This window comes from Dendrobates tinctorius, unplaced genomic scaffold, assembly GCF_039654945.1.
Source record: "Dendrobates tinctorius isolate UK_male_01 unplaced genomic scaffold, ASM3965494v1 ptg000003l, whole genome shotgun sequence".
In the NCBI taxonomy this organism is placed as follows: domain Eukaryota; kingdom Metazoa; phylum Chordata; class Amphibia; order Anura; family Dendrobatidae; genus Dendrobates; species Dendrobates tinctorius.
Window position 1 is genome coordinate 99,708,736 of NW_027361671.1, and position 18,628 is coordinate 99,727,363.

The 18,628-nt window shown below is 47.8% G+C and overlaps 1 protein-coding gene across 2 annotated transcripts in view; it reads left to right on the plus strand.

Moving 5' to 3' along the window:
• Positions 1-961: 961 nt before the first annotated feature.
• TMEM116 (transmembrane protein 116) overlaps positions 962-18,628 on the plus strand; it is a 74,703-nt gene continuing 57,036 nt past the window's right edge. The window contains exons 1-2 of one of the 2 annotated variants that reach the window (XM_073563911.1): positions 962-1,050; positions 17,824-17,870. In XM_073563911.1, coding sequence (XP_073420012.1) covers positions 17,863-17,870 — 8 coding nt within the window. In that variant the 5' untranslated portion in view covers positions 962-1,050; positions 17,824-17,862. Of the gene's footprint in view, positions 1,051-9,570; positions 9,753-17,823; positions 17,871-18,628 lie in introns of those variants that run through there. The other variant, XM_073563847.1, reaches the window with a different exon arrangement.

Genomic DNA, 18,628 nt, shown 5'->3' on the forward strand with positions numbered 1-18,628 from the left:
TGTGTGATGTGCAATATGTTACAGTAGCATTTGGGGCCCCATTTTAAACTTTGCCTAGGGCCCCACTTTGCCTTAAACCGGCCCTGTGTATGGGGAGAGATTACTGGTTCCCCATTATATTACTGGGGTCTGCAGTGACCAGTGCAGTCAGTCAGGCAGCAGGACCCCCTGTGTATGGGCAGAGATTACTGGTTCCCCATTATATTACTGGGGTCTGCAATGACCCGTGCAGTCAGTAAGGCAGCAGGACCCCCTGTGTATGGGGAGAGATTACTGGTTCCCCATTATTACTGGGGTCTGCAGTGACCCGTGCAGTCAGTCAGGCAGCAGGACCCCCTGTGTATGGGGAGAGATTACTGGTTCCCCATTATATTACTGGGGTCTTCAGTGACCAGTGCAGTCAGTCAGGCAGCAGGACCCCCTGTGTATGGGGAGAGATTACTGGTTCCCCATTATATTACTGGGGTCTTCAGTGACCAGTGCAGTCAGTCAGGCAGCAGGACCCCCTGTGTATGGGGAGAGATTACTGGTTCCCCATTATATTACTGGGGTCTGCAGTGACCAGTGCAGTCAGTCAGGCAGCAGGACCCCCTGTGTATGGGGAGAGATTACTGGTTCCCCATTATATTACTGGGGTCTGCAGTCACCAGTGCAGTCAGTCAGGCAGCAGGACCCCCTGTGTATGGGCAGGGCCGGCGCTAGGGGCAGGCAGACCAGGCAGGTGCCTAGGGCCCCCGCTCCCCCAGGGGCCCCCAGCTAGCGGAATATCATGGAGCCGCTATCGGGCCCCTGTGAGGCAGGGGGCCCCGCCTGCCCCCAGCGCCGACTCCCGCCGCCGCATTGAACTATACCGGCATCATAGACGCTGGTATAGTTCACCGCAATGATGGAGGAGAGGGCATCAGCTGACGCTCCCTCTCCCATCATTCCCCGCTCTGCCTCTTAAAGACAGCGGGTGCGCGATGACGTCATATCATCACGCGCTCACTGTGTGCCAGGCAGAGCAGGCTGAGCCAGGAGCTGGGACCAGCGCGGGAGCGAGGAGAAGAGGTAAAGAGTGTGTGTGTTTTTTTTTTTTTGTTTTGATTTTTTTAATCACTGTGAGTACTGGACTGTGGGGCCACTCTCGGGGGGGGGGGGGGGGGGGCTATATACCAAGCTGGGCTGTATACCACGCTGGGCTATATACCATGCCGGTTTCTATACCACGCTATATACCATGCTGGGCTGTATACCACGCTATATACCATGCTGGGCTCTATACCACGCTATATACCATGCTGGGCTCTATACCACGCTGTGTACCATGCTGGGCTGTATACCACGCTGTGTACCATGCTGGGCTCTATACCACGCTGTGTACCATGCTGGGCTCTATACCACGCTATATACCATGCCGGTTTCTATACCACGCTATATACCATGCTGGACTGTATACTATGCTGTATACCACGCTATATACCATGCTGGGCTGTATACCACGCTGTATACCACGCTATATACCATTCTTGGCTCTATACCACGCTATATACCATGCTGGGCTGTATACCACGCTATATACCATGCTGGGCTCTATACCACGCTATATACCATGCTGGGCTCTATACCACGCTATATACCATGCTGGGCTCTATACCACGCTGTGTACCATGCTGGGCTCTATACCACGCTGTGTACCATGCTGGGCTCTATACCACGCTGTGTACCATGCTGGGCTCTATACCACGCTGTGTACCATGCTGGGCTATATACCACGCTGTGTACCATGCTGGGCTATATACCACGCTGTGTACCATGCTGGGCTGTGTACCATGCTGGGCTGTATACCATGCTGGGCTATATACCATGCTGGGCTGTATATCATGTTATATACCATGCTGGGCTGTATATCATGCTGTATACCATGCTGGGCTGTATACCATGTGGTGCTGGGCTATATAATATGCGGCTGTGTTATATACCATGGGGGGTACATTTTTCATTATATTCTATGGGGGGGGCTGTTATATAATATGGGGGGCTACATTATATTCTATGGGGGGCTGTATTATATTTATTCTATTGGGGTGATTGCATCATACTCTGAGGGGGCTACATTATACTATATGAGGAGGCTACATTGTATTCTATGGGGGGCTGCATTATATTGTATGGGGGCTTCATTATAATATGAGGGGGCTACATTATATTCTGTAGGGGCTGCATTATACTGTATATGAGGAGGGCTACATTGTATTTTATGGAGGGGCTACATTATACTATATAAGGGGCTGCATTATACTCCGAGGGGGTTGCATATATTCTATGGAGGGGCTGCATTATACTATTTTGGGGGGCTGCATTATATTCTATGGGGGGGTTACATTATATTGTATGGCGGGGCTGCATTATGCTCTATGGGGTGGCTGCATTATACTATATGTGGGCTGCGTTATACTGTATCGAGTACTATGGGGAATACATTATATGAATAACTATGGGGTGCATTATACTATGGGAAGTGAATTGTACTACATGGATGACTATGGCGGTGCATTAAACTATATGGAGGACTATGAGGAGTGTATTATACTATATGGAGGACTGAGCAGTGTATTTTAATATATGGAGGACTATGGGTAGTGTATTATACTATATGGAGGACTGAGGAGTGTATTATACTGTATGGAGGACTATGGGGTGTAAACTGTAGATGTGCTGCTGATAACATGATACTGTGTGGTGATCCATTAGTGATGATTCTGTCCCCATCATTCTCTCTCAGATGGGGGAAAGAGGCTGGGAAACAAGCGTTGAATGACTTCAATATTGTCGATCTCACTCATTTAGCGGCCTGAACTCAGTGCATGTAACTACAACCGAAATGCTTCTGTGTGATGTGCAATATGTTACAGTAGCATTTGGGGCCCCATTTTAAACTTTGCCTAGGGCCCCACTTTGCCTTAAACCGGCCCTGTGTATGGGGAGAGATTACTGGTTCCCCATTATATTACTGGGGTCTGCAGTGACCAGTGCAGTCAGTCAGGCAGCAGGACCCCCTGTGTATGGGGAGAGATTACTGGTTCCCCATTATATTACTGGGGTCTGCAGTGACCAGTGCAGTCAGTCAGGCAGCAGGACCCCCTGTGTATGGGGAGAGATTACTGGTTTCCCATTATATTACTGGGGTCTGCAGTGACCCGTGCAGTCAGTCAGGCAGCAGGACCCCCTGTGTATGGGGAGAGATTACTGGTTCCCCATTATATTACTGGGGTCTGCAGTGACCCGTGCAGTCAGTCAGGCAGCAGGACCCCCTGTGTATGGGGAGAGATTACTGGTTCCCCATTATATTACTGGGGTCTTCAGTGACCAGTGCAGTCAGTCAGGCAGCAGGACCCCCTGTGTATGGGGAGAGATTACTGGTTCCCCATTATATTACTGGGGTCTTCAGTGACCAGTGCAGTCAGTCAGGCAGCAGGACCCCCTGTGTATGGGGAGAGATTACTGGTTCCCCATTATATTACTGGGGTCTGCAGTGACCAGTGCAGTCAGTCAGGCAGCAGGACCCCCTGTGTATGGGGAGAGATTACTGGTTCCCCATTATATTACTGGGGTCTGCAGTGACCAGTGCAGTCAGTCAGGCAGCAGGACCCCCTGTGTATAGGGAGAGATTACTGGTTCCCCATTATATTACTGGGGTCTGCAGTGACCAGTGCAGTCAGTCAGGCAGCAGGACCCCCTGTGTATGGGGAGAGATTACTGGTTCCCCATTATAATACTGGGGTCTGCAGTGACCCGTGCAGTCAGTCAGGCAGCAGGACCCCCTGTGTATGGGGAGAGATTACTGGTTCCCCATTATATTACTGGGGTCTGCAGTGACCCGTGCAGTCAGTCAGGCAGCAGGACCCCCTGTGTATGGGGAGAGTTACTGGTTCCCCATTATATTACTGGGGTCTTCAGTGACCCGTGCAGTCAGTCAGGCAGCAGGACCCCCTGTGTATGGGGAGAGATTACTGGTTCCCCATTATATTACTGGGGTCTTCAGTGACCCGTGCAGTCAGTCAGGCAGCAGGACCCCCTGTGTATGGGGAGAGATTACTGGTTCCCCATTATATTACTGGGGTCTGCAGTGACCAGTGCAGTCAGTCAGGCAGCAGGACCCCCTGTGTATGGGGAGAGATTACTGGTTCCCCATTATAATACTGGGGTCTGCAGTGACCCGTGCAGTCAGTCAGGCAGCAGGACCCCCTGTGTATGGGGAGAGATTACTGGTTCCCCATTATATTACTGGGGTCTGCAGTGACCAGTGCAGTCAGTCAGGCAGCAGGACCCCCTGTGTATGGGGAGAGTTACTGGTTCCCCATTATATTACTGGGGTCTTCAGTGACCCGTGCAGTCAGTCAGGCAGCAGGACCCCCTGTGTATGGGGAGAGATTACTGGTTCCCCATTATATTACTGGGGTCTGCAGTGACCTGTGCAGTCAGTCAGGCAGCAGGACCCCCTGTGTATGGGGAGAGATTACTGGTTCCCCATTATATTACTGGGGTCTGCAGTGACCCGTGCAGTCAGTCAGGCAGCAGGACCCCCTGTGTATGGGGAGAGATTACTGGTTCCCCATTATATTACTGGGGTCTGCAGTGACCAGTGCAGTCAGTCAGGCAGCAGGACCCCCTGTGTATGGGGAGAGATTACTGGTTTCCCATTATATTACTGGGGTCTGCAGTGACCCATGCAGTCAGTCAGGCAGCAGGACCCCCTGTGTATGGGGAGAGATTACTGGTTCCCCATTATAATACTGGGGTCTGCAGTGACCCGTGCAGTCAGTCAGGCAGCAGGACCCCCTGTGTATGGGGAGAGATTACTGGTTCCCCATTATATTACTGGGGTCTGCAGTGACCCGTGCAGTCAGTCAGGCAGCAGGACCCCCTGTGTATGGGGAGAGTTACTGGTTCCCCATTATATTACTGGGGTCTTCAGTGACCCGTGCAGTCAGTCAGGCAGCAGGACCCCCTGTGTATGGGGAGAGATTACTGGTTCCCCATTATATTACTGGGGTCTTCAGTGACCCGTGCAGTCAGTCAGGCAGCAGGACCCCCTGTGTATGGGGAGAGATTACTGGTTCCCCATTATATTACTGGGGTCTGCAGTGACCTGTGCAGTCAGTCAGGCAGCAGGACCCCCTGTGTATGGGGAGAGATTACTGGTTCCCCATTATATTACTGGGGTCTGCAGTGACCCGTGCAGTCAGTCAGGCAGCAGGACCCCCTGTGTATGGGGAGAGATTACTGGTTTCCCATTATATTACTGGGGTCTGCAGTGACCAGTGTAGTCAGTCAGGCAGCAGGACCCCCTGTGTATGGGGAGAGATTACTGGTTCCCCATTATATTACTGGGGTCTGCAGTGACCAGTGCAGTCAGTCAGGCAGCAGGACCCCCTATGTATGGGGAGAGATTACTGGTTCCCCATTATATTACTGGGGTCTGCAGTGACCCGTGCAGTCAGTCAGGCAGCAGGATCCCCTGTGTATGGGGAGAGTTACTGGTTCCCCATTATATTACTGGGGTCTTCAGTGACCCGTGCAGTCAGTCAGGCAGCAGGACCCCCTGTGTATGGGGAGAGATTACTGGTTCCCCATTATATTACTGGGGTCTTCAGTGACCTGTGCAGTCAGTCAGGCAGCAGGACCCCCTGTGTATGGGGAGAGATTACTGGTTCCCCATTATATTACTGGGGTCTGCAATGACCCGTGCAGTCAGTCAGGCAGCAGGACCCCCTGTGTATGGGGAGAGATTACTGGTTCCCCATTATATTACTGGGGTCTTCAGTGACCAGTGCAGTCAGTCAGGCAGCAGGACCCCCTGTGTATGGGGAGAGATTACTGGTTCCCCATTATATTACTGGGGTCTTCAGTGACCAGTGCAGTCAGTCAGGCAGCAGGACCCCCTGTGTATGGGGAGAGATTACTGGTTCCCCATTATATTACTGGGGTCTGCAGTGACCCGTGCAGTCAGTCAGGCAGCAGGACCCCCTGTGTATGGGGAGAGATTACTGGTTTCCCATTATATTACTGGGGTCTGCAGTGACCAGTGCAGTCAGTCAGGCAGCAGGACCCCCTGTGTATGGGGAGAGATTACTGGTTCCCCATTATATTACTGGGGTCTGCAGTGACCAGTGCAGTCAGTCAGGCAGCAGGACCCCCTATGTATGGGGAGAGATTACTGGTTCCCCATTATATTACTGGGGTCTGCAGTGACCCGTGCAGTCAGTCAGGCAGCAGGATCCCCTGTGTATGGGGAGAGTTACTGGTTCCCCATTATATTACTGGGGTCTTCAGTGACCCGTGCAGTCAGTCAGGCAGCAGGACCCCCTGTGTATGGGGAGAGATTACTGGTTCCCCATTATATTACTGGGGTCTTCAGTGACCTGTGCAGTCAGTCAGGCAGCAGGACCCCCTGTGTATGGGGAGAGATTACTGGTTCCCCATTATATTACTGGGGTCTGCAATGACCCGTGCAGTCAGTCAGGCAGCAGGACCCCCTGTGTATGGGGAGAGATTACTGGTTCCCCATTATATTACTGGGGTCTTCAGTGACCAGTGCAGTCAGTCAGGCAGCAGGACCCCCTGTGTATGGGGAGAGATTACTGGTTCCCCATTATATTACTGGGGTCTTCAGTGACCAGTGCAGTCAGTCAGGCAGCAGGACCCCCTGTGTATGGGGAGAGATTACTGGTTCCCCATTATATTACTGGGGTCTGCAGTGACCCGTGCAGTCAGTCAGGCAGCAGGACCCCCTGTGTATGGGGAGAGATTACTGGTTTCCCATTATATTACTGGGGTCTGCAGTGACCAGTGCAGTCAGTCAGGCAGCAGGACCCCCTATGTATGGGGAGAGATTACTGGTTCCCCATTATATTACTGGGGTCTGCAGTGACCCGTGCAGTCAGTCAGGCAGCAGGATCCCCTGTGTATGGGGAGAGTTACTGGTTCCCCATTATATTACTGGGGTCTTCAGTGACCCGTGCAGTCAGTCAGGCAGCAGGACCCCCTGTGTATGGGGAGAGATTACTGGTTCCCCATTATATTACTGGGGTCTTCAGTGACCTGTGCAGTCAGTCAGGCAGCAGGACCCCCTGTGTATGGGGAGAGATTACTGGTTCCCCATTATATTACTGGGGTCTGCAATGACCCGTGCAGTCAGTCAGGCAGCAGGACCCCCTGTGTATGGGGAGAGATTACTGGTTCCCCATTATATTACTGGGGTCTTCAGTGACCAGTGCAGTCAGTCAGGCAGCAGGACCCCCTGTGTATGGGGAGAGATTACTGGTTCCCCATTATATTACTGGGGTCTTCAGTGACCAGTGCAGTCAGTCAGGCAGCAGGACCCCCTGTGTATGGGGAGAGATTACTGGTTCCCCATTATATTACTGGGGTCTGCAGTGACCCGTGCAGTCAGTCAGGCAGCAGGACCCCCTGTGTATGGGGAGAGATTACTGGTTTCCCATTATATTACTGGGGTCTGCAGTGACCAGTGCAGTCAGTCAGGCAGCAGGACCCCCTGTGTATGGGGAGAGATTACTGGTTCCCCATTATATTACTGGGGTCTGCAGTGACCAGTGCAGTCAGTCAGGCAGCAGGACCCCCTATGTATGGGGAGAGATTACTGGTTCCCCATTATATTACTGGGGTCTGCAGTGACCCGTGCAGTCAGTCAGGCAGCAGGATCCCCTGTGTATGGGGAGAGTTACTGGTTCCCCATTATATTACTGGGGTCTTCAGTGACCCGTGCAGTCAGTCAGGCAGCAGGACCCCCTGTGTATGGGGAGAGATTACTGGTTCCCCATTATATTACTGGGGTCTTCAGTGACCTGTGCAGTCAGTCAGGCAGCAGGACCCCCTGTGTATGGGGAGAGATTACTGGTTCCCCATTATATTACTGGGGTCTGCAATGACCCGTGCAGTCAGTCAGGCAGCAGGACCCCCTGTGTATGGGGAGAGATTACTGGTTCCCCATTATATTACTGGGGTCTTCAGTGACCAGTGCAGTCAGTCAGGCAGCAGGACCCCCTGTGTATGGGGAGAGATTACTGGTTCCCCATTATATTACTGGGGTCTTCAGTGACCAGTGCAGTCAGTCAGGCAGCAGGACCCCCTGTGTATGGGGAGAGATTACTGGTTCCCCATTATATTACTGGGGTCTGCAGTGACCCGTGCAGTCAGTCAGGCAGCAGGACCCCCTGTGTATGGGGAGAGATTACTGGTTCCCCATTATATTACTGGGGTCTGCAGTGACCCGTGCAGTCAGTCAGGCAGCAGGACCCCCTGTGTATGGGGAGAGATTACTGGTTCCCCATTATATTACTGGGGTCTTCAGTGACCAGTGCAGTCAGTCAGGCAGCAGGACCCCCTGTGTATGGGGAGAGATTACTGGTTCCCCATTATATTACTGGGGTCTGCAGTGACCCGTGCAGTCAGTCAGGCAGCAGGACCCCCTGTGTATGGGGAGAGATTACTGGTTCCCCATTATATTACTGGGGTCTTCAGTGACCAGTGCAGTCAGTCAGGCAGCAGGACCCCCTGTGTATGGGGAGAGATTACTGGTTCCCCATTATATTACTGGGGTCTTCAGTGACCAGTGCAGTCAGTCAGGCAGCAGGACCCCCTGTGTATGGGGAGAGATTACTGGTTCCCCATTATATTACTGGGGTCTGCAGTGACCCGTGCAGTCAGTCAGGCAGCAGGACCCCCTGTGTATGGGGAGAGATTACTGGTTCCCCATTATATTACTGGGGTCTTCAGTGACCAGTGCAGTCAGTCAGGCAGCAGGACCCCCTGTGTATGGGGAGAGATTACTGGTTCCCCATTATATTACTGGGGTCTTCAGTGACCAGTGCAGTCAGTCAGGCAGCAGGACCCCCTGTGTATGGGGAGAGATTACTGGTTCCCCATTATATTACTGGGGTCTGCAGTGACCCGTGCAGTCAGTCAGGCAGCAGGACCCCCTGTGTATGGGGAGAGATTACTGGTTCCCCATTATATTACTGGGGTCTGCAGTGACCCGTGCAGTCAGTCAGGCAGCAGGACCCCCTGTGTATGGGGAGAGATTACTGGTTCCCCATTATATTACTGGGGTCTTCAGTGACCAGTGCAGTCAGTCAGGCAGCAGGACCCCCTGTGTATGGGGAGAGATTACTGGTTCCCCATTATATTACTGGGGTCTGCAGTGACCCGTGCAGTCAGTCAGGCAGCAGGACCCCCTGTGTATGGGGAGAGATTACTGGTTCCCCATTATATTACTGGGGTCTTCAGTGACCAGTGCAGTCAGTCAGGCAGCAGGACCCCCTGTGTATGGGGAGAGATTACTGGTTCCCCATTATATTACTGGGGTCTTCAGTGACCAGTGCAGTCAGTCAGGCAGCAGGACCCCCTGTGTATGGGGAGAGATTACTGGTTCCCCATTATATTACTGGGGTCTGCAGTGACCCGTGCAGTCAGTCAGGCAGCAGGACCCCTGCCTCGGTCACCTCAGTGATTCCGCGCCTCAGTCTCCTCAGTGTCGGCCACGCCCACCGCGGTTATATGCAGCCGCTGCCCGTGCTGTGTGCGGCGGCGGTGCCGGGATGGGCAGAGCGGCAGTCACCTCCGAGCTCCTCACTGCCTGACTTACTTGTAACCCGTATACCGAGAGAGGCCGGGCACCTTCCTCCATGGGGGCAGACGTGGACTACATTTTTATGTGGGTGAATATTACAGAAGCAGATGAACTGGCCGAGGTAAGAGATGCGACATTACACACAAGCACCGAGCCTGCACCGAGCGCCGGTGGACACTTGTTCCTTACCTCACGGGACGGGAGCAGAGCAGTCCCCATACTGTAGGCGCCGGCAGCCGTCACGTCCCAGCAGCTGCTGCTCAGAGCAGGTGACGGATCGGACGGAGCGCGGCCGCGACTTCACTATTGTTGGATGTTGTGGGAAGGGATCGTTCATCCTGAGAGCGCTGGAGATCGTGTGTATCGCGACTATCGTGATTGTCACTTCCTTCGTCGTATGGTTTAATAGTTATGACCGATTCATAAAGCGTCACATCCTTGGTGCTGGGGCTCAAAGGAGAGAAATTCTCGTCTGTTTCATCAGGAGCAGGGTCACTGTGTACAGGAACCGGCGACGAAGTGATGAACCGGTGTCATAGATGGAGGAATAGATAGAAATTCACAGAGAGATGACAGAAAGAAAAAAGACAGATAATTATGATATAGATCTATAGATAGAAATGAGAAAAATAGATATATAGATATGTGAAAAAAAAACAAGGGCGGCTATTACATAGATATGGCTGATAAGGAGATAAATGGATAATTATATGACACATAGAGAGATGGATAAAAAGATAAATAGAAATGAGATAGGTATGAGAAAGACATTACATAGAGAGATATAAATAGATCGATATAGTATAGATATGTAAAAGATAGAAATGACAGCTATTACACCGAGATGAGATATGGATGATATATATCATATATATTATAGAGATGAGAGAAAGATAAAAATATAGATAATTATATGAAATAAATAGGTAAATTGTGTTAGATATGGATGATAGACATAGATGCATATGTGTATGACGTAGATAGGTACATGTAGATAGATATGAGAAATATTTCACCATAAAGCAGAGAAGAAATAGGATTGATTCATCTTCTCTTCTCGGGCCCGTCCTGCCTGTATATGAGGGAATGCTATAATGGGAATATGTTGGGAAATTGCAGTTTGTTGGTTTCTGTCATTTATTAGTATAAGTTACTCTGAAGTGAACCTTCCTGGAAGTTATCTCGATCTGTCCTCAGTATAAGAACAAGGCAACAATACTCCGTATAAGGAATTTTGACTTTATTTGTAAACCCGATTCCCAGAAGATTTTTTTTTTTTATACTTCTACCTTCTTTTACAACAGTTGCATATCTGGGTTATGTATCAAGAAAATCATAGGGAAGGCACTATAAAATCAACAGAAATGTAGCAGAAATGATGCCAAATTTGTATATAAAAAGTAAGTGATACATTTTGGGCAGATTTGAGTGCCATTTAGATAATGAAGCCCGGATGTCCTTTGTATGTAGGTCTGTATTATATACAGAAACATACGTTACATCTTAGTAAATTCGGCCCATCACTTACTCCAGGGTTATCTCACAAGTTACTAGTGTCACATTAAGGCCGGGGTCACACTTGTGAGAAACTCGCACGAGTCTCGCGTCTCAATACCCGGCACTGACGCCGGCACTAGGGACCTGAGTGTGCGGCTGCATGTATTTCTATGCAGCTGAGCGCTCCAGTCCGAGTGCTGGTGACAGTGCCAGGTATTGAGATGCGAGACTCGTGCGAGTTTCTCGCACATCTGACCCTGGCCATAAAGGAAGGACATGGACTTCTCTTTCCTGATAGGTCCTTTTCTACCTTTGGCTTCAAAAATGCATGTGATTCCACCATAAAGTTAAGACTTTTTTCCCACAATGAGTATTTGATGTTGCAGAATGTCTGCCCCTACCAGCTAAGTTATGTCATTTGCTCTTTTTATTGCGCTTTTGAGTGCATTTTTACCTTCAATTCTATCACATTTTGATTCTTTGTTTTTTTGTCTCTTTTTGGTATGTCATGCTTTAAATAAAGCTGCTTTGTTTTTGATACTTCCTTTTATATGGCAATAGCAAAACTTTATTGATACAGTCATGTGCAGATCATGTGTTTCTTAAGGCTATGTGCACACGTAGTTTTTTTGGGTGTGCGGATTTTGGAGATAAAACCGCAGGTAAATCCGCAGATATCTGCGGTTTTGCACTGCGGTTTTACACCTCATAATGGATGAGGTGTAAAACTGCAGCGTTTCTGCACCAAACAATTGACATGCTGCGGACTGTAAACTGCAGCAAAACCGCGCGGAAAAATCTGCAGCATGTGCACAGCGTTTTCTTTTTTCTATTGGAAATAAAGGTACTGTACAACGCAGCAGAATCTGCTGCTTTTCCGCAGAGCCAAAACCACTGCGGAAACGCAGCAGATTTCACTGCGTGTGCACATACCCTTAGTGCATTTCCAGTAGAAATGCAGTAAAAACGCATATGTGCTTTTTACATGTGGACTTTCCACATCTAATGCAAGTCAATGGGGAAAATCTGCACAGAAAACACTGCATACCCACAATAGAAATTGATATGTTGGAGATGTCAAACACGCAACGCAAGTCAGTTTACACTTTGCAAAAAAAGCACACGGGGCAAGAGATTTCTAGAAATCCCATCCACTTTGCTGAAACTGTAAGATGTTGTGTTATTTTGTGCAGCAAAAATACCCAGCATCAAAAAAAATCATCGTGGGAGTAACGTTAGAAAGAAAAATTCACACTTGTGCCATAATTTGGTGGCAATTAAATGCAAGGCTTGATGTATAAAAAGTACCCTTAAGGGTCATCAAACTGAAGGCAATAGATCAAGAGCTATTACAGTCTAAGTTCACCCGCATGCATTAGAGCACTGCGCCAAGGGTTTTTTTTTGGAATCCCTGAAAAACAGGATTCTGAAGGATATCCCAACACAGTCATGACGGAACCATGCACTCTTGTGACACTGACGGAGTCTCTGTGACTGAGTGGTCTCTTTAACAGCAGTATTCATCATGGTCAGTCATGAGTAAAAACTTGGTCTGCCACAATTTTGAAAAAGACGAACACTGCCAGAATGGAGGCCAGATAGTGGCCAAATTAACTCCATCGGCGTCATATTAGCTAAAGGCCCTATCAGGGCTTCCATCAGAATCCTGTTTTTGGGGGGATTACGACAGAAGCTCCAGCAAAGTGCTAAGCAGACAGCACTGTATGGTGTGAACATAGCCCTAGTATAGTATGAAACTGTAATGAGATAATGTCTGTAAGGCCGGGGTCACACTTGCGAGTGCAATGCGAGAAACTCTCGCCTCAATACCCGGCACTGCCACCAGCACTCGGGAGCGGAGTGTGCAGCTGCATGTCTTTCTATGCAGCTGAACGCTCCTGTCCGAACCGCTGGCGGCAGTGTCGGGTATTGAGGCGAGTTTCTCGCATTGCACTCGCAAGTGTGACCCCGGCCTAAAGCACTGTTTATATAAGTGAGTAAAATAAATTTGAAAAAAATCCCAAAACTACAGCACATTATCCTTCTCCTGGTATGGATCATGCATTCAGACTCCAAAACTAATCTCGACACTGGAGTTTTCTACATATTTGGGACTTTTCTGGAGAAACAACAAAACTGGTTTTGCCCTCCGGATAGAAACCACACTTTTGTATGAGGCCAAGTGGCAAAAATGACTCATTTGTGTCTGGTTTACATCTGTTAGTAAGTTCTTACCGTTTGACTTAGCAAAGGCTGTTGCTACAACTGAATTTATTCCTTTCCATTACTCGATAATATTATTAGCAATAATAATCTTTATTTCTATAGCGCCAACATATTCCACAGCTCTTTACAATCCATAGGGGACATGTACAACCGATATCATATATTATAGCGTAACGCATAATCCAACTACTAAGTGGTGAGAACCCTGCTTTGGGAGATAGGGGCAACTGAAGAAGTAAAAGTGCTTGTTTTGTACATTAGTCCAGCCATCTTTGATAAAAAGAAAAAAGTAGTAGAAAGCTGTAAGAGCCAGTCCCCAGCCGGTATCTGTGTGTACAGACATCAAGGGCATGGAGTAAGGAGCAATAGCTTGAAAATAGTTCTGGAGAGCTGAAATGTCACTGTGTTAGGGGTGAATAAATGTGCACATTCTCCTGCAATTGCTGTAGTGCTGTGACTAATTTACAAGTTGCTTAACTGGAATAAAGGGATTTTCTACCACTTTGATATTGATGTCTTAAAGAAATCAGAGCTGATTGTCAGTACCCTGCAGCAGCCGATGGTGTTCTGATCCATACCCTGTTTGCTTCCAGCCTCTGCTGATGCTGCAAATTGCTGATCGGTGGGGGTTTTGGGTGTCGGACCCCAAACGATCTGATATTGATGACGTTTCCAGAGGATAGATCATCAGTGTGGCACAATGGCGTATAACATGGCCAAGTTCTATCCGTTGTTTCCCAATTCGGCATGAGAAAACAATTGCAGCATGCTGCCTGTGGCTCCGATATTCGGATCATGTGCACCCATAAAGGTCTATGGGTGCGTGTGAAACATCTGACTGTACTCGAATGTCATCCGCGGACACAGGGAATGGAGAAGATGGAGAAATTAAGTTCTCCATCTTAGTTGTACCTGGTCTGTGATTCTTTCAAGAGAGAGAATCGGATCACACTAAGGTGACACTCGGCTCAAACTCTGGCAGAGTGTTATTAGTAGAATCGTCACGATTCTTTAGCATGAGAGAATATACGGCAGTGTGAGTGAGGCCACACTCACACATTCAATATTTGGTCAGAAATTTACATCAGTGAGTAGGTGAAAAATACAGACGTGGTGACGTATTTCTATTATACTTTTCCTCTGATTATCCCACTCCTAGTTTTGGTTTGCAAATACTGATGTAACATACTGACCAAAAACGTGTGAACGTGGACTGAAGTGAAGAAAAACCCTTGAAAGGGAACCTGTCACTAACTGTTACCTCTTCAAACCATTATTAGGCTATGTGCCCACGTAGCCTTTTAAACCAGACACTGAAAACCGGACTCCTTCCCAGAAAACGCACGTTTTTTTCAGCGCGATTTTACCGCGATTATGTTCGCGTTTTTGCCGCGATTTTCGCGTGCGGAATTCAAGCACTTTCCAAGCGATTTGAAGCATCGCTTGGAAAGTGAATGACAGGTTGGTCACACTCGTCAAACATAGTGTTTGACAAGTGTGACCAGCTTTTTACTATTGAGGCTGCCTATGCGGCATCAATAGTAAAAGATAGAATGTTAAAAATGATAAAAAAATAAAAAATCGGGGTATATTTACCTTCCGACATCCCGCGCAACCTCAGCGACGCTCCCGTTCCCAGCGATGCCTTGCGAGACCTGTGATGACGTTGGTCTCACGTTGCTATAGTGATCTCACTAGACCGCTAGAGTAACGCGAGACTACGTCATCACAGGACCTTGCCGCAAGGCATTACTGGGAACGCTGAGGCCGGGAATGCAGCGCGGGACGCCGGAAGGTTAATATACCCCGATTTTTTTATTCTTTTTTTTACAGGGGTATGGTACCCAGGGCCTGGAGGACAGTCTCCTCTCCTCCACACCGTGGGTACCATCCGCACATGAGATGCTTAACTTTGCGCATGGTGGGCATAGCCACATGCGGGAAGTAAGCGGTTCTCATGCATTCCTATGGGTGCGGAATCGCGGCAATTCTTTGCGATTCCGCAAAAAGAATGAGCATGCTGCGTTTTTTTCCGCGATGCGATTCCGCTGTGGAAAAAAACGCAGCATTAGCATAGCATGTGCGGAATGCATGGAATGCGTTCTGTACGAGTTTTTTAAACATTTTCGCAGCGTTTTCGTGCCGAAAATCACAGCAAAAACGCTTAAAAATTGCATCGTGGACACACAGCCTTAGGATTGAGTAGCCCTTTAAAACATAAGCCAGTTGATCCCCTTATGACCCCAAACCCCTGCTCCAGAGGCAAAATCGCATTTTGAAGTTTTTGGAAGTGCATTAGAGGGTGATGATGCACCTCTAGCTTCCCAGCCTCACCCTATATTTCCTACCTAGCAGCACCGTTGACCCCTCGACCTCTCAATCAGCCAGAGGAGAGTGATGCCAGGTAGGAAATACAGCAGAGACTGAGACGCTAGAAGTGCATTGTCACGTCTGTAATGCTCTTCCAGACAGAGCTTCAAAATCCGATTTCTTGTTGATGGTTTGGAAGGATAAAAGTTTCTGAAACGTTCCCTTTAAAGGATAAAGATCTGTGTTGCTGGCACTTTCCACCAATTTCTCCCAAAAAATTCATTTCAATATTTATTTTACTCATTTATATAGCGCCATTAATTCCACAGCGCTTTACATATATTATTGGCACTATCCCCAATGAGGCTCACAATGTAAGTTCCCTGTCTTTGGAAGGAAACCCACGCAAACACAGGGAGAACATACAGACTCCTTGCATATGTTGTCCTTGGTGGGATTTGAACCCAGGACCCAGCGCTGCAAGGCTAACCACTGAGCCACCGTGCCACCCAATGTCATGACAAGCTAGCAAACCTCTCACAGAGATCATCTGGCCAATTGTGGAGATATATAGCATATAGATATCCCCACGGAGTATCCACAAAATCTGTATACCATATACTGTACATTGTTTTGGCAGCACACAATGTCAGAACTTTCGAGTAGATATGAGCAAACCCGAACTGTAAAGTTCAGGGTTCGTACCAGATGCCTAGTGTCTTGTGCTGAACTCCGAACACGGACTTCTCCTGGAAGTCCATTTACAGTTCGGGAAGAGAGAGAAAGAGATGGGGAGTGTGAGATGGATAGGGAGAGAGAGAGGGAAAATGCTGAGAGGAAGAGATATTTTCCAGCTCCAAAATTAGAGTCCCCATTGTTTCCAATAGGGTTGGGGTTCAGGTTCAAGTTCGGGCACAGTTCTGGTTTCCAAACTGAACTTTGGGCTAAAGTTCGGTCGGGTACCAGAATTTGAACTTTCATGGGTCTGCTCATCTTCACTTTCGAGGATCATCAATGTATATTGAGGGTTATGGCATCACCATTCTTTTGTTTAACCAGTGGTGGTCATTAGGATCTGTCTTCAGGATCCCACATGAGAGGCCATAGACAAGAATGGTGTCAAGTTGCAGTCGTCTTCTTGTTACATATCACCTTTAGTTTTTGAGCAGCACAATCTAAAGTTACTGTTTGTACGCTTGTGTATTCAACAAACGGCATAGATTATGTTTTTCATGTTGTAGGACTTCACATTAGTATAGTATCAGTATAGAAGAATGCAGGTGTGATGTATATACCGTATGTGCATCAGGTTCCCTGTAATGCCTCAGTATCTTTCCTGCTTTGAGTAGGTGCTTCACCTCTTGTTGCAATGATGACAATTTTCAATGATGTTCCAAATTTTCCTTGTTCCTTGGATTAAGTGAGCATTTGTTTCAGGGTGTATATCAATAGCTTAAAGGGGTTTTTCCACTTTTAGGAAAGTGAACCCCAAAGTCTGCTGTAATGTAAAATAGCAAAATCAGATGGTTCTCACCCTCTCTCTCCACGGTTGCTCCAGTTTCTGTACTTTGGCTTCAGCAGGGATGTCACATCAACATCTCATATCACCACAGCAGCCAATCCTGCCTTCACAATCAGAACTGTGGAGTTCAATGATTGGCTGCAGCGATGATGTGAGCTGTCAATGCAACATCACTGCTGCAGCCAATCACTGAGCAGCAGGAAAAATTTACATGGCATGACACAATTGGGGTCCACTTTTGTAGAAGTGGAAATCACCTTTCGCTGAAGGACTAGATGTAAAGACCCAACATTGACAAAAACTCTGCACCTGTTAGCCAAGTCTAAAGTCTTAAATGTATAACTAAAAGACAACAGTTCCTGGGTGAGGTCCTAAATACAGTATAATAGTAAGATATGCCTACAAGCGGAGGAACTTCAGATGAGCCCTGCACCTTAATCTCCACATGGCAATTGTACAGATATCATGTTTTGCCCCTCAGCGACTGTACTCAAAAGTATCGTACAGTGCATTGATGTGCCATGAGATATTACACTACTACATTGTACTGCATGTTTCCAGTATTATGACACGCAGCACCTATTTATGTATGTATTTTTCCCTAACTAATGCTGGTAATATTTTCCTTTTGTTGCAGGTATACAGAAATGTGAAATGGATACAAGTGGTTACTTCTATGCTAAGGTACAAGCAACTACATAAATGACATATTGCCCAAAAACATCAGCATATGCCAGTATCATTTCCTGGGTTCGTGCTATTGATCGAATAATACATCATTCTCCTCCAGGATGTATTTGCAATAATTCTAATAAACAGTGTGTATGAAATCTTTTCACCCCTGTTAAAATCCCTGGTTTGTTTCATGTAAAAAAATCATATCAAGAATTATTTCAGCACTTTTTCCACCTTTAGGTCTGGTTCACTCACAGCCGTCGATTCTCTCATGCGACATAATCGGGCTTATTATGCTAATGACAGTGTGATCTAATTCTCTAGCATGAGAAAACCGTATCCGCAGTAATCGGACTGCACTCAGATGGCATCCGAGTGCAGTCTGATATTTGACACACACCCGTAGACTTGTATGGGTACACATGATCCGATCATCAAATGCCCTCAATGGTTTTCTATTGCCGAATCAGCATGAGAAAAAAAATCTGAGATCTACAGTGGCTCATAGAATAACACTGAGCCGAGTGCTATCCAATAAAACATTGCATAGCCCTGGGCCGTGTTATACGCTAGTGTGAGCGAGCCCTTAATGTCACCAATAATCTGTACAAATCCATTGACAAACAAGCTGAAATAATTTTGAGACTCAAAATAAAATTAACAAAGCTAAAATTATGTGGTTGTGTAAGTGTTAGCACACTATTATAATTGGCGATGTAGCTGTGATCAGAATTAGCAATCATATTTAAGCTTACTGTATGTTATGT